Source organism: Cibotium barometz, chromosome 25 (genome assembly GCF_041138505.1).
Source record: "Cibotium barometz isolate CiBa-2024 chromosome 25, ASM4113850v1, whole genome shotgun sequence".
In the NCBI taxonomy this organism is placed as follows: Eukaryota; Viridiplantae; Streptophyta; class Polypodiopsida; order Cyatheales; family Cibotiaceae; genus Cibotium; species Cibotium barometz.
The window spans coordinates 30,443,053-30,470,846 of record NC_141070.1 but is presented as its reverse complement, the minus strand read 5'-3'; the positions used below and the strand labels follow the sequence as shown (position 1 = coordinate 30,470,846).

Genomic DNA, 27,794 nt, shown 5'->3' with positions numbered 1-27,794 from the left:
CATTTCACAACCTCCTCCCATGATGCCTCTTGGTCTAGACTCTAGTAGCAAGGTCACATATCAAATGTAAAGGACGAAGGGGAAAAGATGGTCATCAACTTACACAAAGGAGGAGGCACGGTTTTGGTTGGCCAACCCCCAAATTCTCTTCTAGGCTTCTTCAGATTAAATTAGAACATTTTCATGCTGTGGGTTGGGACAACTTTTTGTTGCCACCCCTTTCTATAGGAAACCTTGGACGAATGTGCTTGACTTAGTGCTAGTTAGATGATTCCACACACGTGGAGCTTAAGGCTGGATTCACAAACATCCACTATACAAGTTCCCCCTCTAACAGGAAAAAAGGCATTGGTTGGTTGGTAGTTTTTTCCTTCACACAGACAGCATACAAGTGCAGCTACTACAGTCTCAAGTCATGTTCAACTATTCAAAAAACTGCATGGAGCAAGAACACTCTTGGTTACTAGTGCGATAATGCCCCCCATCAAAATCCGAAACGATGATCTTTAGTACAAATAGTGCCATACTAACCTCTCGAGTCATGTTAACTATTCAAAAAACTGCATGGAGCAAGAACACCCTTGGTTACCATGCGGATAAGTGAGATAATGCCCCCCATCAAAATCTGAAACCATGATCTTTAGTACAAAAAGTACTTGGGCCACTGAAAGGTAGACACGAACATTGGTGTGGACGCTTGTGAAAGGGCACAAACATCTGGGTTTGGGAGAAGGGTGGACATCACCACCGACGACTCCACAATGTGAAAAGTCACATTTTTTGTGTGTGTGTGTGTGTGTGTGTGTGTGTGTGGGGGGGGGGGGGGGGGAGCATTTTCCCGCCTGTGGAGATTCAAAATTGCTCATCTAGGGATAAAGCGAAAGCAAGAGACATTAGGGTTTCGTCCTCTTCTCCTAGCCCAGAGCAGAGGCTTCTGTTTTCCCGCCTTTTTTGATTTCAAATTCTATCCCCTTTTTTGGGAAAATTATGCCGGCGCGGAAGATCTTGGAGGTGGAATTAGAAGAGTGCAGCGACGATGAGGTCCTGCTCTCTTCTGTGAAGAAGAAACTCAAGACCTCCCATGACGTTTTGCAGAAAAAGGGCGGTAGATGCAACAAAGGCAATGACGATTACGGCGCCTTCAGTTGCCGATTTCTTGGCAACCCCTTCAGTAAAGCAGAAGCTCGCAGAAGATGGCCCGACAAATACCCACCAAAGAAGGCTAGTGTGCCATTTTATCTCTAAATTACAACCTAATCACATAATAATCTTGTTTCTAGCCCACTTAATCATATCCTCTCCTTATTCCTTCCCAAGGCTTGGGCTTATGAGGTAAAGAGGCATGTGCTGATGCATTTATCATCTGCTATTATTCTGGTTTAAGGTTATTAGTCTATCAATTAAGCTGCCATTAATTGCAGGAAGAGGGTGCAGACAAAGCTCCTGCTAGGGAGAAGAAGAAAAAGGCCGACGAGAATTACTTGTAAGCTTTCCACAGCATGTATTTTTGTAAATCGGAAAGAGGCATACAGATTCTGTTGGTTTCTGGATGAAATTTAAGGTGGGCTTTGTAGAGAGCAAGATGGGGATACGGCCAAATGTGTGGCGCACTATGCCAAAGCAGAGGTGGTTGGGATCACATATGATTTGAATGAGTGTGCCTATGTCCATGTACGCTCCTGCATTTCTTATTCCTTATTCGACTGTTAATTATTTTAATTACAAGGCAAATGCCTGTTTTAATCCAACTTCTTAATTGTTTTCCTTTGTTTCCCAGAAATTTTCAAGGCAAATGAGTGTTTTTAGATTCTAAGATTGTGCTCTCAAATACATGAAAATCACTTCATTTAGTGTTTAATGTCTTTCATGTCCTTATTAGGCTGGAGGTGGTCCTGATTACATCGGCAGAATTGTAGAGTTCTACAAAAAAGATGACGGGTCTTTCTGGTTTACCGCCCAATGGTTTTTCCGTGCCCAAGATACGGTAAATAGTTCAAGTCAGAAATGCATAGACTACTGTATCATCAAACTACATAATTTTTTCAAATGATGTGACATATACACACGTGTATGTATACATGTGCAGTGTGCACATGCATGCTTGCATACATCCATACAAAAACATGTGTCATATATACATGCATACATACATATAAAATTATGTATATACATACATGCGTACATACATATATATGTGTCATACGTACATGCATACATATAAAATTATGTGTATACATACATGCATACATACATATATATGTGTGCGCAAAATAATGCTCCCCTTTCTTGAGTGTTTAAATATGTTCATGTTCTATTCATACAGGCAATTGGAGAAGCAGAGGGTCAAGAACATGACCCTAAAAGAGTATTCTACTCTGAGGTCAAAGACTCCAATCCTTTGGAATGTCTGGAACAAAAGCTCAAGATTATCAAATTGTCTCCTTTGGTGGGTTTATTACAATTTACCTCTTTTTGCAACTCACTTAGCAATATTTAAATTTTTAGTTGTTGGAGTCAAATTTTTGTTGGCAAACTTATCTTAATCTCATGCTTTCTATTCCAAACCCTATCCTAATCTATTCCAAACCCTATTTTACCAACATATGAATGGACAGCTAGTTCCAGGTGGCTAGGCTAGTCCTCTAGTCCCATATTTATTAATATCTTTATAGAATTTTAAAGGCAAATATGTTTTGTGGAAGCACTAGAACTATGTGATATGGATTGACCACAACTTACTGACTTATTATTCCATTAAGAATTGATAAATCAATTTACTTATTGATATATCAATGTAACGTCGTGGTAACCTAGTTGGAGCCAAGATAACAAGCCTTAAATAATTTAAGGCAACCAACCTACAAGACAGCTTCTCCTGAATGCTTACTTAATTCTAGGCATATTTGAGTTATAGTCCTTTGGAATTTTTAGGTGCTAGTATTCCATTTAGTTGCATATAGCAAGGTAGACTTTGATAATCAATGGCACTTATGCTTCACTTGGTTTGACAAAAGTAAATGGATATAACAGTTTGGAAAATTGTATGTTTGTTAGTCTTAGCAATAAATAGTAGCGGCACTTTAAAGGATTCTCATAAGTTGAAGTGGTTGTATTGCAGCAATTCTTTAACATAAGCGACCCAAAATCGATCCCCAAATGTGATTATTACTATGATATGGGATACGACTATGCATTTTCAAGGTTCTATTCATTGCCTTCAGGTACATATGCTTCATATCAAACTTTCTTTTTCGAAACTGTAGCATAATCCATTTGCATTATCATATACAATGTATTGATGGGTTTATAGATGACATGCTTTACAGAAAGATGCCACACGGAGCAGTGTGTAATAACTTTCAAATAGCCTGGACATGTAGTGATGATGTGATATTGCCAATTGTTGTGGGTTTATATTGATGCATGAACCTGTTGCCTTAAATGACAAAAAAAAGGCCATTGATCAATGCGCATGTATTAGTCCAATCATGCACTTTGCCTCTACATTCTCTGATTTTGTATCTCTGTTACTCATTACTTGAGAGCATTTGGCCAACCCCCATGGGTGCTATGGAGTCAAGGCTAGGGGGTTTGTCACTCTAGAGGTCTGGTCAACTTGACCTTAAGGTTGACCGTTGAGGTTTCTTTCTCTCTCATTTGTAAGGTATTGTGTTGGTCCCCATAATTCTTAGAAGGGCTCCCACCGTTCAATGTATCTGGTTTTATCGCTGAAATGAATGTAATGGGTTGACTGTAGGGCTGAATTTCCCCATAGTGTTCCTCATTGCATCCATAGAGGATGCAACATATGGGCAATCGCATGGATTGGCGTATGGAATCAATCTCATCAATGGTTTCATATCTTTCTGATGCCATGAATCCCAAAATAAACTCTCATGGTATGATTAATGAATCCCAAAAAAACATGGTATGATTCAAGAAAACAGCTACGTTTTGAAACGAAAGATCCATAGTTACACAATGCAATCTTCAAAGGACATTCTATTCCTATGTAGTAATTTGTAACATGCTTATCTTTGAGCCGACCGGCGACAAGACAATGCTTTGTTAAGGCTTTACCGTTCCTACCCATGAACTCATAAACGAGTCTAAGTGTAATACCCTCCATAATTGTTATTTGAAGGACACTATACAAGGATTGAATTGCCTTCGATAGAGCTGCAATCTCTGTCCATCAATCATTCTTTATTACTATGTGCAAATGCCATTGCTTGGTGGTCACGATCCTCCCAAGCTTACCACTCTTTGGAGACAATAATAAGCAAGATGCCATGGTGTATTCTTTCTAGCCTCTCAGCCATAATAAACATGTTGGTCCATGATGGCTTGAAAAGCTCCATATCACTATTAATTTGATTCATTGCAAGAAATGTAGGTTTCTTTGTGACAAACTTGACTATGTTGATGGACGTGCTAAAGATCCCACTTATTTTTCCAATCTTTGGAACATCCAAGCTATGGGTAGCACATGGAGTCCACACAATATGTGGAAACTCTTCCTCTAGCATCCTTTCCATATAGGCATACAATTGGATTCATTATCAATGATAACTGGCACAATGTTTTGTGGACCGATCTCCATGACCATCTCACATAGGTGAGCTTTCATTTGACAACTTTGCTTTGCACAAATGCATCAATGGCACACAAAAACTTGGTGTCCTTGCACAAAGACACAAGAATGTTTTAAATATTTATCTTCTTAATATCTATCCACTTGTCCCACAAGAAAGTGCACCAAATTTTTAGTCATGTGACTTCTAAAGACTCCATTTGTCGGTGACAATGCCTTGTCCTTTTTCTTAGCTCAAGTATTTATACTTGGGTTCCTTCCACTCTTGCTCTATGTGGTTGAAAGCTTTCCTCCTTGTCCACCTCCTATTGCTCATATCTAAATTTCATTCTTAGATTCTTATTCTCCCTCTTATCATGGTCTAGAGTCCAAATCCATTTGTTATATCTATTAAACTAGGAGAAGAGTGGCGTACTTAACTTAGCATACTTTTTGTGCTTGTTTTGAATATGTATGGTACATATCGTATCAAATATTTTTAACCACCATCCATAGGTTTTGTTCTCAATACCTTGTAATATATAAGCCTTACATATGGGTTGGATTTCCACATTTAAGTGCTTGAGTACCATATCCACAAAGCATATAAATGAGTGACATGTCAAGTCAACATGTGAAAGCATCCACATGTGATTCACGGCTATGAATTGTCTCCAATGGTTGAAAGCTACACCTTACATCTTTGAATCAATCTTAAAACTTGCTCCCCATGATAGTACCTCAATTACCATTATTTCCAAATGTAAGTATCATAATCTCTAATTGGTATGAAGCTCTCTAACAGTGACATACAAAAATTTCAACAATAAAAAATCACTATTATTTCTTCTCATTTGGCCCACCAAATGCACCCATAATGTCCTTATATGCTTCCAAAATTGAGGCTGGTTGCCATGAAGCCTCTTCATTGGGTAAGTCCTTCCACTTGATGAGGTATTCCACCAAAGAATGGTCACATAACACCTTTTCTTTACTGTCCAATACCTTCTTTGATACATATTTTATCATACTTTCCTCGTTCATTGGAGGTAATTCATCTTGTACTTTAATTATATGCTTTTAATTGAGAGACATGGAACACATCATATATATGTTTAGTTGTTGGGTAGCATTAGCTTATAGGCTAGTTGTTCAACTCTTCACTCAATCTTGTATAGACCATAGTATCTATGTGCAAGCTTGGTGTTTGTGTTGTCCTTCAAAGATGTTTATGTTGATTTTGGTATGGATAAAAGCTCTCAATCAACCTACATTGAACTGCACAAATCTCCTAGTATCACAGATATAAAAAGAGATTGACTTATCTCCACTCATCCCATATCCATCAATTCTTGTACTTGTTTTACCACCTTATCTCTCTCCACTATGAATAATGTATATGGTAGATTGTTTTTGGGCTTAGCATTAGGCTCAAGCTCTATCCCATGATCAATTTTACTTTTTGGTGGCAAACATTTTGGCATGTTTATTACATCTTTATACTCATCCACTTTTGCATGCCTTTATGCATTTCCATCTTCTCGAAATCATTGCTCTCATCTTTGTAAAGCTATAACACATACACATAATCCATCTTCTTGAGCTCTCTTAAGTTGAGTGGCATTGATTAAAGTAAGCTTTGATGCAATCACTCCCACCAATGTGATACTCTGTTCACCATGCATGAACTACATAAAACCTTGCTTAATTTCATAGTGAAAAATCCAAGACTTAAGAGCCAATCACATCCAAGAACCATGTTGATAGGCTCCATATCAAGAACAAGCATATTAACTTTGCACATGTATTCTTTTGAATGGTCCAAACACACCTCTTCACACATAATTGTGTAATCCATTGTAGCTCCATTTGCCACTTGAACTTCATGAAAAGTTGTCAAAGGTATGGGCTATAATTTAAGATTGCACAATGACTTTGCATTCACATTGACTCTCTCCATAATTTCCCAGCTTGATCGTGGTCTTGTTGATTCCTTATGATATATAGAGTAGTCTATTATTGCTTCTTCTTTGGTAGCCTTACCATGACCTTATTCCATTTAATTTGACCTTACATTTACAACGACTCTCCAATATCCCAAAGTCTTAGTTTCACCTTGGGTTCTGTTAATCCCCTACGATATACAAAAGCAGTCTATTGTGGCTTCTTCTTTGGTAGCCTTACCATGACCTTATTCCACGATGGCTTTGACTCATCCTTTCGGAATCGGTTTTTATAGGGATGTAATAGAATCTCTAGGAAATGCAGTAACACAATCAAGTTCCTTTCACTACCATGATTGAGTTTTGAAGATGAATCAATCCTCTCCCCATGGCAATAGGGTATGCAACTGCAGATGGTGGCCATGCACTTGGAACCTTAGAATTGCCAACGTAAATAACATACAATCAATTAATGGTTATTTAAGATCAACTTATATTTTGAAAATTTTAACCTCATTGACAAGGTTTCCTTTGTTGGTCCAACATTGCTTTCTTGTGGCAACCATGGTTAAGCGGTGGTAAGTAAGGAGAAATTTTAGTGTGCCCTTCGTAAGTTGTTTCTACTTGCCAATGTAGATTTTCAAGCTTGAACTTGCTTGTATTGATTGACCCAAATTGGCCATCTCCCAATCCACCTATGGGGCATTGGAGATTTCTTCTTTTAACTCTAGCAAACAAATTACATGACTTAGTTGAGGGACTTAACCTCATTCTTTACGTGGATGTTCAAAAGTATTTCCAACTAATCTCACCTTGGCATTTTGCTACGTTGGTGGGTGCATAGCCATTACACTTTTACACCACGTGGATCTTTATCACAAGGTCACCCAAGATCTTCTGGTAATTGATTTGTTCGTGATTGTTTCGAACATTGTCTTGGTTGGTCTTAGCCTTGATTCAGTTCTCAGTAGCAATTTTTTCAGAAGACGTAGACAAGATGAGTCGTCTTCTAACGGCAACAATATTATCAACCACAATGATTAGATTGTGAATATGATTGTTGACTTATACCTATTTGACCCTATTGCCATATATTATTTCACCTTTCATCCAATATTACTAAATTTTTGACACTTAGATCTTTTGGCACAAGTCTAGTAACTTTTGGGTAAGATGTCGATATTTGGGGATCCAGATATACTCTTGTGCTTTGACCCTTTGGGCTTTGAACACTATCTACGCTCAAAAAGGTCATTGGATACAAGCTATATGAAGGGGAGATTGTCCATGACAAGATGTTCATTGCATCATATGTTTTTGCGTGTGAAATACCTTGGATTGTGTACCCAGTTAAGGGGTTGGGGTCCGGGGATGATTGCTCGTGTGAACTTCTCTGTGAAGTTTTTTTGTTATAACTTATTTTGCAAGTTTACATTCGTGATGGTTTGGGCGTGGGAGCCCGTGTGCCTATGGGCCCAACACTGGGCACCCCACTAGGTGCATGGCCAACCCACTTATTGTACCCGCCATACCTTTTGTGCTATTGAGCAACTGTCCTGTCCTTATTGTACTTGCACCTATTGCTGTTGTACAGGCCGTACACAGCCGAAACAGTGATGGTTGTGTTGTATTGTTGATCGGCAATCGTCATCTGAATTGAAGTTACGTTTTTGGCCTGCACTTGTGATGCCACTGGTTGCTTCTGTGCACAAATTCCGTCTTCTATCCCTCGGTCTTGGCTCGTCGCGTGCTTTGCGTGGAGACCAATGGAGGGTAGCGTGCGTTTGGTTTGATGTTGGAGCTTGGAGAACGCGGGGCTGCCACTTGATGGAATTCGAGTCTACATCGACGCAAACACATTGTTTGGTACTCGTTTTAGTTCTACTGTTCTAATTGGAAATCTTGTGACGCTTATAACCTGGAATACTCCTGAATAATATCATATTATTGGTAATCATATTATTGAGGGAGGGGAAGGCCCATTCTAGCCCCAATGCAAGCTTCATGATTTTAGTGCGTTGCTTTGTGTTGTGCTATATGTCATCCTGTTTACTGGTCAAGATTGTGCTCAATTCCGGTGGGTGGAATTTCGTTGGTATGATTTCTTAACTTTGGTGTAGAAAACGATCCTAAATCTTGTTATAGTAGCTTATTAGTGCTTTGGAACTTTATGGCCAGCCAAGCAAGTAGTAATACGAGAGGGAACTCCAATGAAAGGCTTGTTGTGAAGGGTATGCTCATGATGCACGCCTTGGGGATCATGTATTGTTGGGATAGTCGTCTCGTGCCAAAGGAAAGGGCATTAATCATGATGGGTCCGATGTGGTTGAACATGTAAAATGACAACTACTTGCTAGGGAGAAAAAGTTGAAATATTTGCATGTAAATCCTCATGCAAAGAAACAAGCCACATGGGTGGATGACACTTTTGAATCTATGGCACATGAGGTCTAGGTTAAAACCTAGAGAATTTGCCCTTTCTTTTAACAAGAATGGTGATGTATTGGAAAGCAAGGAAGGTGGAACTTTAATTCAAGAAGCCACCCCATTTAAGTGAGGGAAATATATAGGTGGGCATCGGCAGGTGGTTTCATGGAAAAGATCAAGCCTAGAAAAGTCATGTCGAGATACACGCAAGAGAGAGAGAGAGAGAGAGAGAGAGAGAGAGAGAGAGAGAGAGAGAGAGAGAGAGAGAGTCTACTAAAGACACATGGAGTCCACACTATATGTGGAAACTCTGCCTCGACCATTTGACCCATTGCCTTGCAGTTAGAGGCGTTGTCGGTCACCACCTGCACAACATTGTCCTCCCCAACCTCAAGGATATCTTGTCGAATGTGGCCATCTCCTGCTCTCCCTGCATCCACGGCACGCAAGAAATAGGTGCCCAAGCAAGATGACACAAGGATATTGATTATGTGCCTCTTGCGAATGTCTGCCCACCCATCTGAAATAATAGTGCATCCAAACTCTTGCCAACCTGCTTTCATAGGAGTGAGCGCCTTGTCTATCAAGGCCTTCTGCTCATCCAACATGGATGTACGCATCTTTGTATACTCAAGACTTGTCCACGTCTTAGTAGGCCCTACTTGCGCAATTGCTTTCACCATTCTTTTCGCCTGTGGAAGGGAGGCATAGCCGCCTGCAGAGGGAAGGCGTAGTTGCTTGTGTAGAGAATGCAGCCCACCAATGTGCAGTAACCTGAGGGCTATCGGAGAGATATGATCGCTTGCACAATCGTGTGTATCCCACTCTTAAATGAATGTGAACTTACAACCTTATAAAAAAATAAGAATTAGAAAGAAAGTTTTAAAACAAACAAGTGCAATACACTTACCACTTGTTCACACGCAACAAAACTCGTCAGAAGAAGACAGAGCAAACTTCACGACTCATTGGTAGGCATCTCCGCTCAGTAAGTGGCACGTCAAAATAGGCAAACACAAAAATACAAGTCATGCGAAAACAGTTCCAAACATGCAAAACATGAATGCATCTGCAAACAGTATCATGGACATATCTCCTGTTCATGGAACAAGTACTAAACATCTGTTGGGCACAATAATGGCACGACAGAAAACATAAATCCCGGTCTTCCTATGGAGTGACAATCCCATAGGTAAGACACAGATCCAAGCACGAGCCTCCCTATGGAGTGACAGTCCCATAGGCAAGACACAGCACAAAAATTGTCTCTTCCATGGCGTGACACTCCCATGGATAGAACACAGTCCAGGTCATACACGGGGGGCACTAGTCTAGCTCCCGTCCATACGACACCATCCTGCTAACACACGGGTGGCACAAGTTTGGCTCCTGTCCATGTTGTGCAAAAATACTGGCCCCTTCACATGAGACACTAGCCTGGCCTCAAGTGAACGAGACACAAATCTGGAGATGGACCAAATGGTCGGCCAATTGGGGACAGAGCATGTCTTGGATTTGTACTTGAGGAGGGGATCATGGCCGATGTCCAAGGGGCTAGGGACATTAGGCATAATCCATAGTCACAGGGGACGGCGGGGACGGCGCCTAGAAACGCGGGGACGCCGACACGGGATGGCACAGGGACGGGGACGGACGGGGACGGACGGACGTCCCCTGTCTGGCGTTTCAAACCGGGGACGGCGCAGGGGACGGCGTAGGGACGGGGGACGGCTGTCGGGGGACGGCAGATAGCCGTTGCGCCTGCCCGTTTCTGGCCGTTGCGCCTGCGTGCTGCGTGCCTGCCCCACTGTAGCCGTTTATGGCTGTTGGGCTTGGGCTCTACTAGCCGTTTATGTTGTTGGGCCTTGGCCCTCTCTCTCTCTTGCCTATCTATATAAGAGCCCACCTCTACAAGGCTACAAGCTGCCACACACAAGTTCATTGCTCATTGCTCAAGCTTCTTGATTCTTGAATCTTCTCAAGTTCTCTCGAGTCTCTTCCAACTTCCAAGTTCCAAGCTCTAGGGCCTAGGCTCTCACCTCTCCCTCAAGCCTCTTGAGTCTTGACTCTTCCAACTTCCAAGCCTCTAGGCTCTCTCTCTCTCTCTCTCTCTCTCTCTCTCTCTCTCTCTCTCCTCAAGGCTCAAGAGTCAAGCGGCAAGCCATCTTCAACCATGGCATCCTCCTCATGTGCCGGGGCTTCTCGTAGAAGGACAACGGGATGGACATGGTGGGAGGAGGTAAACTACACCACATTCGTTCATGGAGACGGTTCTCGGCCATGGGTATGCAAGCTTTGCCCGTACCGGCGAACGGGTGGCGCCGACAAAGTGCGAGCCCACCTCTTGCATGAGAGTGGGCATGAGGTGAGGTTTTGCACGAATGTCACGCCCGAGAAGAGACGGGAACTTCTTGACAAGCTTAGCGTCTACGAAGCGGTCGAAGCGACAAGGACGACACCACGAGTGGCCGTGGATCCCGCGACGATGGGGAGAGGAACTCAAGCCTCTACCATGGAGTCATGTGGTGGATCGGGATCATGCACACCATCACCTTCGCCATCAAGTCGGAATGTTACTCCATCCACGACACCGGCACCCTCCATCTCCACGGCCTCTCAATCATTACGTGGCCCACGGCGACAATCTACACTTGGGGAGAATTGGAACCCCAAGTTGAAGGAGGAGGTGGATATGGCGGTGGCCCGCTTCTTCTTCCACGACCACATTGCCTTTCAAGCGGCTAGGTAAGTGCAATCGATCATTGCCAATTCATCATTCATGTTTTCATCATCCTAGTCTCCTTCTCATTAGTAAATTACTTTCTTGAATAGGTCGGAATACTTCAAGGTAATGGTTAAGAAGATTGGGGAGTTTGGCTCAACCTATACGCCCCCCTCATCCGAGAGCTTGCGCACTACATTGCTCGACAAGGAGAAGCGCATTGTAGAGCAAGCGGTCGACAACACAAAGCGGCAATGGGAGAGGAACGGAGTCTCCCTCATTGTGGATGGATGGAGTGACACCCGCAAGAGGAGTATTCACGGCATGGTTGCATATTCCCGTGGAGAGATGTACTTCATCTCATCTCATGATGCATCCGGCACTGGGAAGAGCGCGGATGTGCTTGCGGCGGAGTGGGCTACCACCATGGAGATCGTTGGCCCCGAGCATGTAGTGGGCTTTGTTGCGGATGGGGAGCCTTCCAATAGGGCGGCGGGAGCTATTCTCCAAGGTATGTATGGACATGTCACGGTGTTCTTTTGTATGGCTCATTGCCTAAACAACCTCCTCAAGGACATCGGGGCATTGCCATGGATCAGCCCGCTCATTGAGGAGGCCAACACCATGGTCTCCTTTGTCCTCAACCACCAAAGACTTCGGCATGAGTTCAACAAGAGGTCCTGTCTCTCTCTTCTCAAATATTCCGACACCCGGTTCGCCTACAACTTTCTCATGTTGGGCCGGTTGAAGGATTGTAGTGGTGCTTTGAGGGGGCTTTTCCTTAGCGACGAGTTTGTCGCCATGCAAGAGTCCCATACAAACACTGGCCAAGAGTGTAGGCTACGGGCGGATGACGTCTCTTGGTGGGAGCGTGTGAAGACCACAGATGCTATGGTGAGGCCCATAGTCCACCTGTTGAGGATTGTAGACGCTATGCAGCCATGCATAGGCAAGGTCTACGAGGCCATGGATCGCATGATAGAGAAGTTGAAAGACTTCGTGCCTGACGAAGACAGATACGAGGAGATCCATGCCTTGTGTCTAGGAAGGTGGAATTCCTACTACTCTCCATTGCATGCAGTAGCTTATGTGGTGGACCCAGAATTCCAAGGCAACAAGCAGGAGAGCGACCGGGAGGTGAGCGCTGGATGGAGGATCATCTTGGATCGTCTTGTGCCTGATGCATCGGTTAGGCGCAAGATCAGGGACCAGCTTTCGATGTACAGGTCGTTTCATGGCTCCTATGGCTGTCATGATGCACAGGTTGACCGCTCCAAAGTTGGTGCTGCTCTATGGTGGGAGGACTTTGGTTCAGATGGACCGGAGCTGCAGCAGCTTGCCATCCGCATACTTAGCCAGGCCGTCAGCTCCTCTTGCTTGGAGCAACTTTGGAGTACCTACAGCCACATTGCCTCTAGGAAGAGGAACCGACTCGGGGTAGAGCGTGCCAATGACCTTGTCTTCGTCAGCGCGAACTTGCGAATGCTTTGCAAGAGCATGACCAAGAAGGCAGATTCCTTCACCGAGTGGGAGATGAGTCAACAAGAAGAGCAACGGGAGGATGAGGTGCAGGAGCAGCATGCCAGTGAGGATGAGACTGAGGATGAGCTTGATGCTTCTTTGGCAGCCGCACAAGCTACCCATGACCATGAGGCGAGCACTTCACGTGGATGATCATTCATGGATCATGATTCATGGGCCTTACTACTTAGCTCTAGCCTCTAGCCTCTAGTCTTCAGCACTTTTTTGTCATTGACTCATTTGAGTCCGTCCTTGTATTTTGCCTCCTTAAGGCTCCTGAGTCCTGACTCATGAGTCATGACTCATTTTGTATCTACTTAATTATTATCTTTGACTCAAAATCTTAGCATTTTAGTGTAAATTTGTGCTCATTTTGATGTGCTTCCAAAGTAGAATAAGTGCAGAGTAGAAAATTTTTAAAAAAAATTATTTTTTGAGTGCTGTTTCCTCTCCCGTCCCCGTTCCCTACTTATGGCCGTCCCCCGTCCCGTCCCCGTCCCCGTCCCCCGTCCCTTGTGACTATGGCACAATCAAATGTAGAGGCTTGATCTGAGGTAACTCCTCTTGGGTGAGGTGGGTCTGCAATAACCTGAGGTGGGTCCACATGATCTTATGTTTGGGTGTCTTCCTCCTCTTGGCTTCATAAGAAGTTGGTCATGGTTGGTTGGTGAGAGAGGGGTCAATGTGGCTGGGCCAAGTCTACAATAACGTGAGGTGGGTCCACATGATCTTATGTATGGGTGTCTTCCTCCTCTTGGCTTCATAAGAAGTTGGTCATGGTTGGTTGGTGAGAGAGGGGTCAATGTGGCTAGGGCCAAGTCTCTCTCTAGAAAGTGCCCATGTGTTTACGGAGCTCTAGTAGGAAGAGTCCTAGGTAGCATTGGTATGGAAACTTAACGATCTTGGAAAGTGGGCCAAATCCCTCATAGAGCAGACATTGAAACCTTCGGTGTCGAATCTCATAGTATATTGGGCAACACCATTTCTAATGCTCCTTTGTCTCAAATTTTGTGGGTATAATCATCAGATTCTCTCATCCCTAGGTTTCCATATGAGCTCCATCCATTTGTCATGTGCATCCCGCACTTGGATGCCATGTGGACATATTTGAATAAGGTGTAGGACATGGAGTGGAAACTGGTTCCATGTGAGCCTCGTCCGGGACGAGTTAGCCAAGGTTCCACTCTATGCGTTTGAGGTCAAGTGTGCATTGTCTTGCACATGAAACAGTGCCAGTCTGTGCTGTGAGTCTCCCTTTGGAATGATGTTAGATGTTTTGTGTATTTGGTTTCCAACTGGATGCTAGACTTTTGTAGGCATGCATGTTTGCATGTAGAGATGGGGCCAACTCCGTAGGGCTACCCCAAGGCTAAGCCAAACTCCGAGTGTGGGCATGGGGGAGGTGTAGAACTACCCTCAAGGGGCCAAGAGGGCCCAGGCTGTGCCCACCACCCATGCCTTGGGTTGGAGGGGCTGTCGGCCAGCCCTAGGGCCTCTGGTCAAGCAACCGACAAGGCACCATGCCCTTATTTGCTTGTCGGCCAGTGTGTGGGGCAGCTCACACAAGCTGCCCGGCAGCCTAGCAGTAATGCGCATGAGAGGTAGCCCAATATTGGGTGTGAAATGATGGCTATAATAGCATTTAATGCTATTTATAGTAGGTCGTGAGGAATATTCCGTAGCCCAACTCCAGTAGTGGCAGCTAACTAGAGGGCTGAGGGGGTATAAATACTCTAGCCAAGAAAATGATGAAAGCATCTCATAATTCATAAGGGGCCTCTGCTTCCAAGGGCCATGATAGCCAAAAGGAAGACTTCAACCAAGGCGAAAAGTGCAGGTGAAGATTTTCTCTTTATTATTTGATTTACATCATTCTAATAAAGCAAATGCAAAGGGTATTGGGGGCCCTACAGAGGGTATTTGGGACCCAATACTGTGGCCTCTCTCTCTCTCTCTCTCTCTCTCTCTCTCATTTGCACATCTACTTCAGTTTGTTGGTGTTATATTCGTCGTAAAAGATTTTGTCAATTCTGAGCATTGCAGTTACCAATTCGACCATGAAGCTTCTGTGCATGTTACACCCATAGTTGCAAAAAAATGCATTTTTTTGAAAAAATAAAAAATGTGTGTTTCAAAATGTCCCAATTTTGGGGATGGATTTTTTAATGGTAGTTTTTTAATTAAAAAAATAAAAAAATATTTTTTAAACTTTTTTTGGGACGTGTTTTTTTGAAAACAAATATGCTCAATGTTGAATGGTCATTGGTAAATCAATATTAAAGTTGGCATTGCTGCCACCAGACCCATGGGAGCTTGGGGCCATGTGAATGTATTGAGATTTAATGAATTATGATAGCCATAGGCTTCAAATTGTTCACTCTTGAGTTTTTATGCACAAGGTCAACTTTTATACATGAAATCTTTGGTTCCTAGGCTTTAAAACTATATATACAAGCCATAATTAATACTTTTCATTTTAAAAACGTCTGGCAACTATGGTTACACCATCCTCAGTGAGCATGAGGAAATGATGTTTGTAGAAGACTCTAGAAGTGCATCTTCAGTGTGAGCTCTGAAGATGTGATCCATGTGGAGTGGGTGTTAAGGTTGAGAAGATCTAACCGGTTAACCTAGTTGGTGTCCTCATGAGAAAGCTGGAGGAAAGGGGAATCCAACTTGTATTGAAGGGGTTGGAGGCGGTGGTCAACGGGGAGCCCATATCTTGAGAACCAAGTGGAAACTCCAGCATACCTTACTTCAGGGTGGCCATTGTGTGCTAAATGTATCGAGGACTCTTGGGCAAGCCTCGAGCACTTGTGGGGATCCATGTGATTGATGCAATGGAGGTATGTGATTGTTTGGCCTGTGTTGTGGGAACCATGTTGAAGCATGGGCTAGTGAAAGTGACATTGAGGTAGACATATGATGAGACAATCTCTACATGATCCCCTTTGTATGTGAAGCTCAATCTGGATGTGAAGGGGTGAGAGATGTTGAAGACCATTACCTCTCGGTTAACCTTGGTTTTACCAAGGTCTAATAGAGAGGTTCCATTGAGTGCAAAAATCTTTAAAGGCATCTCTCTCATCATCTACACATGATCAAACAATCTGCACATATCCCCTTGGTATGTGAAGCTCAATCTGGATGTGAAGGTGGGAGAGATATTGAAGATTATTACCTTGCTTTATCAAAGTTAACAGCGAGGTCCTATTGAATGCAAAATTCTGAAAGGCATTCCCCCTCCCCCTCCCCCCTCCCCCCTCTCTCTCTCTCTCTCTATGGATTGCTGCAAAGCTTTAGATAATGTACCTTGACCTGTCTCCTACAACATCTTCAAGAGATAGGAGTCCCATTTGACATGGTTTGGAGCATCATTGCCCTCTACGAGTCCATCACCAGATGAGTGAGAACCCTAGGAGGTACATCGTAGGAGGAGATTTCCAGCACTACTGGGGTGAAACAGGGCTGCCCTCTATCTCCCACTCTTTTCGTCCTCTACATTGCTGAGATCTCGATCTTCATTGACGTGCATATTGATCCCCCTACTACTTATGCAGATTTGGTCCCACATTGACATGCATATTGATCCCCCTACTATATGCAGATGACATCCTCCTCCTATTAGATTCAGCGGATGGGCTTTAGTGACATGAGAGAGAGAGAGAGAGAGAGAGAGAGAGAGAGAGAGAGAGAGAGAGAGAGAGAGAGAGATTTATATGCTTTTGCAGATGGTAAATCAGCGAAAATTGATACATTATCATCACAACGGAGAGAGAATAAAAGCAGGGATGCAGAGCTGTCCCTTCTTGACTTGTACTCAGGCTGCGGGGCAATGTCCACTGGTTTATGCATGGGAGCATCTTTGTCTGGCATAAAATTGGTGACTGTATGCTTCTTTTCTACCTTTTTTGTGTGTTTAAGGTCACCTTGGTCACTATAAGTTGAAGCCTCTAGGTTATGTGGTTCCAAAGTTCATTTAAGAAGGAAGCTAAGATTGCAACTTATTTATACAGAGATGGGCAGTTGATATCAATGAGTATGCATGCAAAAGCTTGAAGAACAGCCATCCTGAAACAGAGGTGGATTAAGTTGAGTTTGTCACAAATTGTAATGATGTATTTGTCTTATTTTAAACATCAGTGTAATCTGTGCTGATCTATAGAATTTTTGTTAAATAGTGCAGGTCCGCAATGAGGCTGCAGAGGACTTCTTGGCTCTCATCAAGGAATGGTATCAGCTTTGTGAGAAACATGCCAAGGAAGAAAGTGCCGAGGTCACTCATATAGAGAACAAAAATGATGACTCCATTGGCTTAGACGAGGGAGAGTTTGAAGTGGAGAAGATTGTTGGGATTCGCTATGTTGACCCATCTGGAGTGAGGAAGTCGGGGCTTGAGTTTAAGGTTGTCTTCTTACAAAGTGATACTTTACTTTGTGCCCCAATGGGATCAACAATTTTCAATATAATTATCTCACTTATCCACACTGTTTGTGAAGGTCCATTGGAAGGGATATACAGAAAGTGATGATACTTGGGAGCCTTTGGAAGGCTTAGGGTAAGTTCTTCAGCACATTTGAAACATTGCTTAACTTTGGTTGATACCAATTCCCATCTCTCCAACTTCCATTTTGTTTTTTATAGGGATTGTGAGGATAGCATTAAAAAGTTTGTACTTGCCGGGAAAAAAGCTAATTTATTACCCTTACCGGTATGCTATCCCTTCTCCTCGTTTTAATGCGAATTGTTACAAAACAAGTTTTGATCATGTTATGCTTTCCAGCATCCTGTTATTTGTGCAACTTTGAGAGATTCTAGAGAAAACATGTGAGTGTTTAGAAGGATTGACAAAAACATTTTCTTGAATTTAGGGCAATGTTGATGTGCTTTGTGGTGGTCCTCCTTGTCAAGGAGCAAGTGGATTCAACCGTTTTAGAAACAAGGAGAATCCACTTGCTGATGCTCGAAATAAGCAAATGAATGTATACATGGACATTGTAAACTTCTTGAGGCCACGCTTTGTTTTAATGGAGAACGTGGTCGATATCTTGAAATTTGCACAAGGCTATTTGGGTAAATATGCGTTGAGTCGGCTTGTCAAAATGCATTACCAGGTTTGGAAACCAAACCTTAACTTTTAATTAGGACTCCATGTAACAATCATTTTTTTAAATGAGAGCAACATAGTTTCACATTTGTGGTTGAAATATAAATGCTCAATCCAGGCAAAGTTGGGCCTCATGATTGCTGGCTGCTATGGTTTACCACAATTTCGCATGAGGGTCTTTCTTTGGGGGGCCTCTCCTCTAGAGGTACTTCAATTTGATCTCCATTTTGAGATTAACTTTCAATGATGACTCTATTTATTACATATTCTCTTGTGAGCTCACAAGGTTTGGTACTCGCCTCTAAGCAAAAGGGATTGCCACTGAAGTGGTGTCAAAACTTTTCCTCTATGTAGATACTACCACCCTATCCTCTACCAACCCATGATGTTGTCAAAAAAGGAGGAACACCACAAGAGTGGGAGGTATTTGTCTCTTGGCTCTCTTATGTCAAAAAATTTGTTTCTGTCACTTGATGAGGCTACATTTCTTATAATTTGTCATTGCAGAGGAACTTGGTAACTTATAACGAGACTCAAAAACCTAATCTAATGAAGGCTTTGACTCTTGTTGATGCCATTTCAGATCTTCCTCCTGTAAGTTAGTCTTCTCTTCTCATTGTACTGAAAAATAGGCACAATGGTCTATTTTTTTGGCACCTAAGTTCATTTCTTTCAATGACAACTCAGGTGGAAAATTTTGAAAGCCGAAATGAGATGCCATACGGGAAAAAACCTTGCACACATTTTCAAAGCTTCATTCGCTTACCAAAAGAAGGTTAGTACTTGAATTTATCTAATAAATAAGAGAAGCAAAATGAAATCGTTGTTTTGTTTTGTAGCACATTCATTGTTGTTCTCACTTTATTTAAGGCTCACAAGTCCCTTCACAGTGGAAATTTGTTATTCAAAAACGAGTCTCAACTTAGAGCATACAAAGGTCTAGAGTCAACAAAGAGCTAATGATCACTCTTCAGAAGCTCATTATTGGCATATGATACTCTTAGAGTGTCCTTGTTTTTTTGGTAAGTCTACTCCTCTTTATTTGCCAAGATGTCAAAATTCTAGTAATACATTTTTTGAAGGAATAACCATTTCCTCTTGCCTCTTGTCTCCTGTTGCCTCCTAGCCTTCTTGCCTCCCACCACTTTGTCTCTTGCCTCCTGCCTCCCTGTCTCCCTTTGCTCTTCCATCCTTTCTTTGCCCTTCGGTTTCCCTTGTGTCCCTTTGCCTCCCTCGTGCCCTTCCACCTCCCAACCCGTCCTTTCTCCTTGCCTCTTGCCTTCTCCTTGTCTCCCACCTTCACACTGCCTCTCCTCTGCCCTCTTTAGATTTCAAAAAAATTATTGTGTTCAAGTCCACCTCTCTTGCTCTCATTGACATTATGGCCTTTGCTAAAGCCAATCCCACATAATTCCCATATGTTGGGAGAAATTAACTTCTCTCCAAACGAGCTCCATATCCTCTAGTGATGTTGAATAGATGCATTCATTCATGCTTAGTTGCTTTTATTTGTGTACACATGTTCTAATACTGTGTGTGCGTGGGTTTATGGTACGTATCTGTTTGAGGGCCAGGGACATACAAGAGTCCAAGGATGCGAGTATTGTATTAAGCTAATGTTAAGATGTGATTTTAATGAGGTTTGCAAGCTAAAAAATGTTCACATGGTTTAATACCATGCGTATTCACATGTATCTATAAGTGGGGCCACGCTTTATTTAAAAAAAGGTTGGCCAAAGAGGGCCTACCTATATAAAAGTGCATGGCATTATTAAAGCATGTGGACAAAAGCATGATATGAAAACATACATGTTAATTTTATCAAAAAGCAAATTAAAGAAAAGCACCTTGACACATAAATGTGGCTTTGGTTATTTTGGAATTATGAAGAGGTTATTAAAGCGTGTAGAGGAAAGTAGAATTCAATCTACTAACATAAAAGATAGAATGGACATGTACTCATTTCAGAAGATGTAACCTATAAACAACCTTATTAATCTTTTTCAAGATCATAAAAGATCTAGCATATCTTAGAGACAACGTATAGACTTTTCTAGTTCTCATTACTTTAGAAATTTTGAAGTAAACCCATTGACCTTCTTCTAGGACCATAGTAACAAAAAAACTTGTTTCTGGCTTTTGAAACCTTGAAACTTCGAAACAGTTTCTTAAAACCTTGAAATCCCTTCCTTTCCTCTTCTCTTGCCTCCCTCCTTCTCTTTTCCATCTTGTGCTACTTCTTTTACCTCTACTCCTTTCTTCTTTTTCTTCTTTCTTTCTCTTCTTCTCTTCTCTTCTTCTCCCTTGCTTTTCTTCTTCTTTTCTCTTCTTCTCCTCTCTTCTTCGCCTCTCTTATTTTCCCTTTTTCTTCATACATCATCCTTCAATGTCTTAAATCTTTCTCAATTTCTACCATCTCTTGTTTAATGTCTCAAGAGTCCTTGATCGAACCACTTGAGGCATCTAATCAAGCAAAATTTCCATAACGCCTCTGTCATGTGCACAGTGGGTATCTACCGTGTGCTATACGCATGTAAGACTAGTTTCGAGGCTTGGGGAAGCTTGGAACTAGGCAGGTTGATTGACGAGCTGAGTTAGGGATATACTAGCGGGCGGGCATCCAAGTATGGACGGGCGGGCGGCCAAGTGTGGACGCCCGATGACCGGCCAAGAGCCTATAAAAGGGTGGCCAAGGTTAGGTATTATGATATAGAGAGTCTCGCGAGTTTGTGAGAGCTCTATGGTCTTGGAGCCTGGATCTAGTGCAGATGTGCACTTGCTTATGCAGCTGAGGCCGACAGTAGTCTCAAGGTCCGCGAGAGCAGCTTCGTGGCAGTATGGGACGTCGCGAGGAGGAGATTGGTCGGTACGTCAACCTAGTTAGCTCAGCTCGTGGCTCGGTGGGGACAGCGGCCTGACTCACCTCCCAACCATGACAGTCGTGGGTAAGCCCACAGTCTTGGCTGTCCCCACCGAGCCACGAGCTGAGCTAACTACGATGACGTACCGACCAATCTCCTCCTCGCGACGTCCCATACTGCCACGAAACTGCCCTCGCGGGCCTCGAGATTGCTGTCGGCCTCGGTTGCATAAGCAGGTGCACGTCTGCACTAGATCCAGGCTCCAAGACCATAGAGCTCTCACAAACTCGCGAGACTCTCTATATCATAATAACTAACCTTGGCCACTCTTTTATAGGCTCTTGGCCGGTCATCGGGCGTCCACACTTGGCCGCCCGTCCATCCATAGTTGGGTGCCCGCCCGTTAGTAGTGGCCAATCCTTGAGAAGGAGCTTTATGCTGTGATTCATGCTCTCAAGGTTTGGAGACATTATTTATATGGCTCCAAGTTTGTGGTATTGATTGATCATCAGTCAATCAAGTATGTGTGATGCGGATGATTTGAGAGGTAGGAAAGCTCGTTGGGCAGAGTTAATGCAAGATTTTAATTTTGAGATCCGTTATCGGAAAGGGTCCATGAATAATATTGCAAATGCGCTTAGTTGGATTAGAGAGGTGAATACTTTGTCGTTCACCGAGATTTCTACTGACTTATTTCAGTCATTGAGAGGGCTTTGCAGGACTGATAGTTATTTTGGTCCATTTTGGCAAAAGATCCAAGACGGGAGCTCATTGATTGACCAAGACTCGGTGACTGAGCAGTCTACCATTCAGGTTGCAGGAGGTCAATGGATGATTCGGAATGGTTTACTATTTCGTAATGACAAAATTTGTGTTTCACAGATCTTGGATATTAGGTCCAAGATTCTGAGAGAGTGTCACGACGCCCTTCTATTGGACACCCTGGGATACACAGGACACTATCATTAGTGAAACACACTTTTTATTGGCCGAAGATGAAAGGGTATGTAGAAGATTATGTTCTCAAGTGTCAGATTTGTCAGGCAAATAAAGCTGAACGCTTTAGACAGGCTGGGTTGTTGCATCCTTTGCAAATCCTAGGTAATAAATGGGAAAGTATTTCCATGGATTTTATTATCGGATTGCCAAGAACACATCAAGGCTTTGATTCTATTTGGGTTGTGGTAGATCGCTTGACAAAGATGGCTAGATTTTTACCGACCCGGAAGACTATTACAGCTATGCAATAAGCTCGGCAGTTTATTGAGCAATTGTTTAGACTGTACGGGTTACTGCAGGACATAGTCAGTGAAAGGGACTCTAAGTTTACGAGTGATTTTTGGAAACTTGTTTTCGAGAAGTTGGAAATAACTTTGAATTTGAGTTCCTCATATCATCCTCAATCTGATGGCCAGACTGAAAGAGTGAATCAGATTTTGGAAGATATGCTTCGAGCATATGTTAGAATTTGCATATAACAGTACTAAGCATACGAGTATAGGGTTTAGTCTTTTCATGCTTATGTACGGTTTTCAACCAAGATCACTTGTTACAGTAGGATTCTCAAGACTTCAGCATGATGCAGCACGTAATTTTTTGCAAGATATGCAGGAAATGTTACAAGTTGCGAAGGAATCTATTAGAAGTGCTCAAGATCGAGACAAGTTTTATTCTAATAGACATAATTCAACTAGAGAGTTCTCTGAAGGAACGATGGTGTATTTGCGAGTTTCGAAAGATTTCGAGACTTTACGGATAAGAAGATCTCCGAAATTATCCCCTAGACACTGTGGACCATTTCGTGTTACACGACGGATTCGTTCAGTTGCATATGAATTGGATTTGCCTTGTCATGTAAAAGTTCATCCTGTATTTCATGTCAGTAGACTTAAGGAAGTACTGGGTGGAGCAGATCAGTTAGTTACTCCTCAAGAAATTATAAATGTCCAAGACATGACATTTATTCCGCACGAGCCTGAAAAGATTCTTGGATTTTGTGAACGAAGATTGCGTCATACGTTTATCACGGAATACAAGATCAAGTGGAAGGATCGTGTTGAGGAGGACGCTACATGGGAGACATTGACTTCTCTTCAGAGAGATTACCCTGGCTTTTTAGTGAGCTCAGGAGTGAGCTCTTAGAGGAAGGGTAGTATGTCATGTGCACAGTGGGTATCTACCGTGTGCTATACGCATGCAAGACTAGTTTCGAGGCTTGGGGAAGCTTCGAACTAGGCAGGCTGATTGATGAGCTGACTTAGGGATATACTAACGCGCGGGCACCCAAGTATGGATGGGCGGGCGGCCAAGTGTGGACGCTCGATGACCGGCGAAGAGCCTATAAAAGGGTGGCCAAGGTTAGTTATTATGATATAGAGAGTCGCGCGAGTTTGTGAGAGCTCTATGGTCTTGGAGCTTGGATCTAGTGCAGACGTGCACCTGCTTATGCAGCCGAGGCCGACAGCAGTCTTGAGGCCTGCGAGGGTAGCTTCGTGGCGGTATGTGACGTCATGAGGAGGAGATTGGTCGGTACGTCAACCTAGTTAGCTCAGCTCGTGGCTCGGTGGGGACAGCCAAGACTGTGGACTTGCCCACGGTTGTCATGGTTGGGAGGTGAGTCAGGCTTGCACCCCCTTGCTTGTTTGTTTGTTCGTTTGTTTGCAGGATTCGAGTTCGAACTAAGATCGATCACGAGGGGATTCGTGGGGATTTGACAGCCTCACCAAAATAAGGATGGTTTCCCGAGATGTGCGAGAAGACCGCATTTTTTCATCATTGTACTCTGTTTTTTTACGGCTACTATAAGTTCTTTAAGTTTTTATACACCATGAAATTATTGATTCTTTGAAATCTCACGGCTTCTTAGCCGAAGGATGAAACCTTTCGAAACAAAACCCGAAAAACCTCGAAACGTTTCTTGTGACTATGTTTAGGACTCTACCTGATCACTCTTGGTTGGCATGAAACTTCGCTCTATCTTTCAAAGTGTAACATGTCTTGTTTCAAGAAATCAACTGCACCACCAACTTGGACTTTCTCTAAGCCAATCATCCACGAGGCTCTAAGGTGAGAGCCATACATGAGCATAAAAAGACTCATCTTAGTAGCAGAATGCTTAGCACTATTTTAAGCAAACTCTACTAACGGGAGATAATCTTCCCAATCAAACTATTTGATAGACATATGCATGTAGCATGTCTTCCACGGTTTGATTTACACGTTTTGTGTGCCCATCAAATTGAAGATGGTAAGATGAACTTGTACTTAGTTTTGTATCCAATTTCTTGAATGCCTCATGTTAGAAATGTCCAGTGTTCTTTTGATCTTGATCATTGACAGTATCAATTGGCAAGTCGTAAAGACTAAACAACTTTTCAAATAATGATGAGCAAGCTATACAATTGAGATTTTCTATTTTGTAGGGATGAACCTAGCCCATTTGGTGAGTCCATCACAACGATCACCCAAAGAGACTTATTTTCCCTCAAGGTCAGTGGTAATCCAACCACAAAATCCATAGAAATACTTTGCCACTTCTTTTTAGGTATTTCCAATGGCATCAACAAGCCACCATGTTACGGGGGAACGTTAGTTCAATAGTCCTATAACCTAGAATGAGAGGCTTGACGAGGCTTTCTAAACTCTCATGCTTAAGGTGAAGGAAGCTCCTATTTTTGTCTTACCTGGTTTTGGTCAAAGGATTTGTGGTTGAGTTTGACACTAGTGACTACACAGTAGGGTGTGCCTTATGTCGGAGAGGTCATCGTGTGGCATTTAAAGCAAGAAGCTTGATGGTAGCCGGGTTAGGTGGCATACTCAAGAGAAGGAGTTGTATGTGGTGATACAGACATTGGAAATTTGGAGACATTATTTATATGGTCCAAACTTATTATCTCGATTGGTCATGAGTTGATCAAGTACATTTGTGATAGACTTGAGTTGAGAGAGAGGAAGGCATGATGGGTAGAGCTTATGCAAGACTTTGATATGGAGATTCAATACAAAAATAAAATTTGAATCGAGTTGTAGATGATTGGAGAGGTAAATCTTTTGAATTTTATCGAGATTAGTACTAACTTGTATGATTCCCTAGGAGTGCTTTGTTAGACCAATGGGCATGTGAGTTGGTATTGATACCAAGTTTAGGCAAGGAGCTACACAATTTTTGACCAAGACCTTGGAGTTGTACCACTTATTAGGGTGGTGTGGTAGTCAGTACTTGATTTGGAATGGATTATTGTTCCAAGATGATAGAGTTTGTGTACTAGATTGTGCTGAGATTAGGAGAAAGATTCATTATGAATGTCATGACTCTCTTGTAATAGGTCATCATCCACTTGATTTAGTAAAATGGATGTTTTATTGGCCTAAAATGAAAATGGAAGTCTAGCACTATGAGGTAAAGTGTCATCAATGTAATCAATGCTAGATGAATAAGGTTGAGTGTCTTAGAGGCGGAGGGTTGTTACATCTTGTGGAGATCCCTTTTGGAAAATGAGATAGTATTTCCATGGATTTTATTGTTGGATTACCATGGATCAACAAGGCGCACAATGCATTCTAGGTGGTGGTAGACAAAATGACGAAGATCACGCGGTTTTTACCTACAAGGTCAATTGTTAGAGAAAATGATTTGATGCAACTGTTTAGGGAGCTTCATTTCAGGTTGTGTGTTGCCTTGTGAGATGGTGAGTGATAGGGAGCCAAAGTTATTTGGAGACTTTTGGTGGCTAGTTTTCCAGAAATTGGAGACTACGTTAAGTATGAGTTCTTCTAATCATCCATCAGTTTGATGGGCAGACAGAGTAGGTGAATCAACTTTTGGAGGATGCATGCATTTCCAAGCGGCCATCTGATTGGGAGAGGTACATTCTCGTGGTCGAGTTTGCCTATCATAATGCTAAGCATTCAGCTATTGGTTGCAGAATGCAGTCCATTTGTGTTGATATATGAATATGACCTTGATCTCAAGTAATGATATCAAAACTTAAGAGTATAAAGATTGATGTGGCTAGAGATTTCTTAACAAATATACAAGAGATGCTAGTTATTGCACATGAATCTATCATAAATGCTCAAGATAGAGTACGGTTTTATGTTGATAGAAAGTGTTTGCCAAGGGAGTTTTTCAAGAGAATGCTAGTATATCTAGAGATGCCCAAGAGTTCATAGACGTTGTGGACATGGAAGGTTGAGAAGTTATCCCCTAGGTATTGCGGATCTTATCAAATCTTGAAAAGTTGGCTTATAAATTTGAATTGCCTCCTAATGTAAAAGGTCATCCAATTTATCATGTGAGTAGACTCAAGGAGAAACTGGGTGCTAAGGATATGAGAAATTGGGCGCTAAGGATATCGTAGTTACACCTCCCGAATTGGTAGAGATTGAGGACTTGTCCTTTGTTTCACATGAGCCAGCATCAGCCAAATGTCATGTGCATCCCACACGTCGACACACCTCGATGCCATGTGGACATATTTGTACAGCAGCTGCAAGACATGGAGTGGTATAACTAGTCCCTTGTTAGCCCTTTATCTGGACGAGTCAGCCAAGGTTTTACTCTAAGTGTCTAGGGTCAGGTGTACAAGCCTTGCACATGGAGCAGTGCCAGTCCGTATTGTGAGTCACCCTCTAAAATAATGACATGTGCTTCGGGCATTGATAGGCTTGTAGTCAGATGCAAGGTGCATGGCCATAGGATTACCCATGTTGCCTTGCACTTGGGCCACCAGGGGCAGCCCATGGGCTGTATAGCATTGGCCCACAAGTGTTCCAAAGCTTTATTGACCAGCCTTTATAGGGCATAGGACTAGTCGGCCAGCCTCTAGCAGGCATGGGCAGGCTGTGGGCCAGCCCTAGAAGTCATGGGCAGCAAGGCGCCAGCCAAAGGGCCTTCACTATAGTCGACCAGCCCTTGTGGAGCCATACCACAGGTGGCCAGCAGCCAAAATGGCAGCCCAGTGTGGAAAGACTTATTTTATGGCATATAAACAGGTCATGGGATTATGAACTGGCCGACCTCTTCAGTCCACTGACCAGCATAAAGGAGAAGTATAAAAGCATAGGCTAGCCAAGGGTTTTCACCATCTCATAATTCACAAAGTGCTGTAGGTATCCAAGGGCCAAGAGAGAACCCAAGCAAGGTGAACTTGGAGGTCATGGATCAGGTACTACAGGTTGCAGATTTAAAGCCAAGGTGAACCTACAGAAAGCCAATCTTTTTCTCATCATTCAATAAAGCAAATACACCATTTCTTGGTGGGGGCCCTTAAGAGGGTATTTGGGACCCAATCTTTCTTCTTCTTCTACTTCTTCTTCTTCTTCTTCTTCTTCTCTCTCTCTCTCTCTCTCTCTCTGGTTTCTTATCCAGACATTGTATCAGATCCACCATGACGTAACTTTTTGGTCTCATAGGTCATTATGGCCTTTTGAAGACGTTAATATAACATTTCATTTCATTTCTCTCTCTCTCTCTCTCTCTCTCTCTCTCTCTCTCTCTCTCTCTCTTATCTCCACTACATTGTGCAGTCATCTCAGGAACCAAGGGCACCTAAGGAGAATATAACAGCATGTAGAACTGCATAGAGTGCAAGGCCGTTGGTTCATTCATGTGCCCTGCACTTGGGCCTTGACAGCCCAT

The 27,794-nt window shown here is 42.7% G+C and overlaps 1 protein-coding gene across 3 annotated transcripts in view; it reads left to right on the top strand.

The window, feature by feature from the left end:
• Positions 1 to 866: 866 nt before the first annotated feature.
• Positions 867 to 27,794, top strand: part of LOC147624454 (DNA (cytosine-5)-methyltransferase 1-like) — a 47,307-nt gene continuing 20,379 nt past the window's right edge. The window contains exons 1-16 of one of the 3 annotated variants that reach the window (XM_086819446.1): positions 867 to 1,221; positions 1,422 to 1,483; positions 1,575 to 1,671; positions 1,880 to 1,984; positions 2,324 to 2,446; positions 3,119 to 3,221; positions 16,918 to 17,075; positions 17,203 to 17,268; positions 17,373 to 17,591; positions 17,686 to 17,744; positions 17,831 to 17,897; positions 18,058 to 18,300; positions 18,412 to 18,498; positions 18,648 to 18,716; positions 18,801 to 18,887; positions 18,981 to 19,068. In XM_086819446.1, coding sequence (XP_086675572.1) covers positions 988 to 1,221; positions 1,422 to 1,483; positions 1,575 to 1,671; positions 1,880 to 1,984; positions 2,324 to 2,446; positions 3,119 to 3,221; positions 16,918 to 17,075; positions 17,203 to 17,268; positions 17,373 to 17,591; positions 17,686 to 17,744; positions 17,831 to 17,897; positions 18,058 to 18,300; positions 18,412 to 18,498; positions 18,648 to 18,716; positions 18,801 to 18,887; positions 18,981 to 19,068 — 1,867 coding nt within the window. In that variant the 5' untranslated portion in view covers positions 867 to 987. Of the gene's footprint in view, positions 1,222 to 1,283; positions 1,333 to 1,421; positions 1,484 to 1,574; positions 1,672 to 1,879; positions 1,985 to 2,323; positions 2,447 to 3,118; positions 3,222 to 16,917; positions 17,076 to 17,202; positions 17,269 to 17,372; positions 17,592 to 17,685; positions 17,745 to 17,830; positions 17,898 to 18,057; positions 18,301 to 18,411; positions 18,499 to 18,647; positions 18,717 to 18,800; positions 18,888 to 18,980; positions 19,069 to 27,794 lie in introns of those variants that run through there. The other 2 variants (XM_086819444.1, XM_086819447.1) reach the window with 2 other exon arrangements.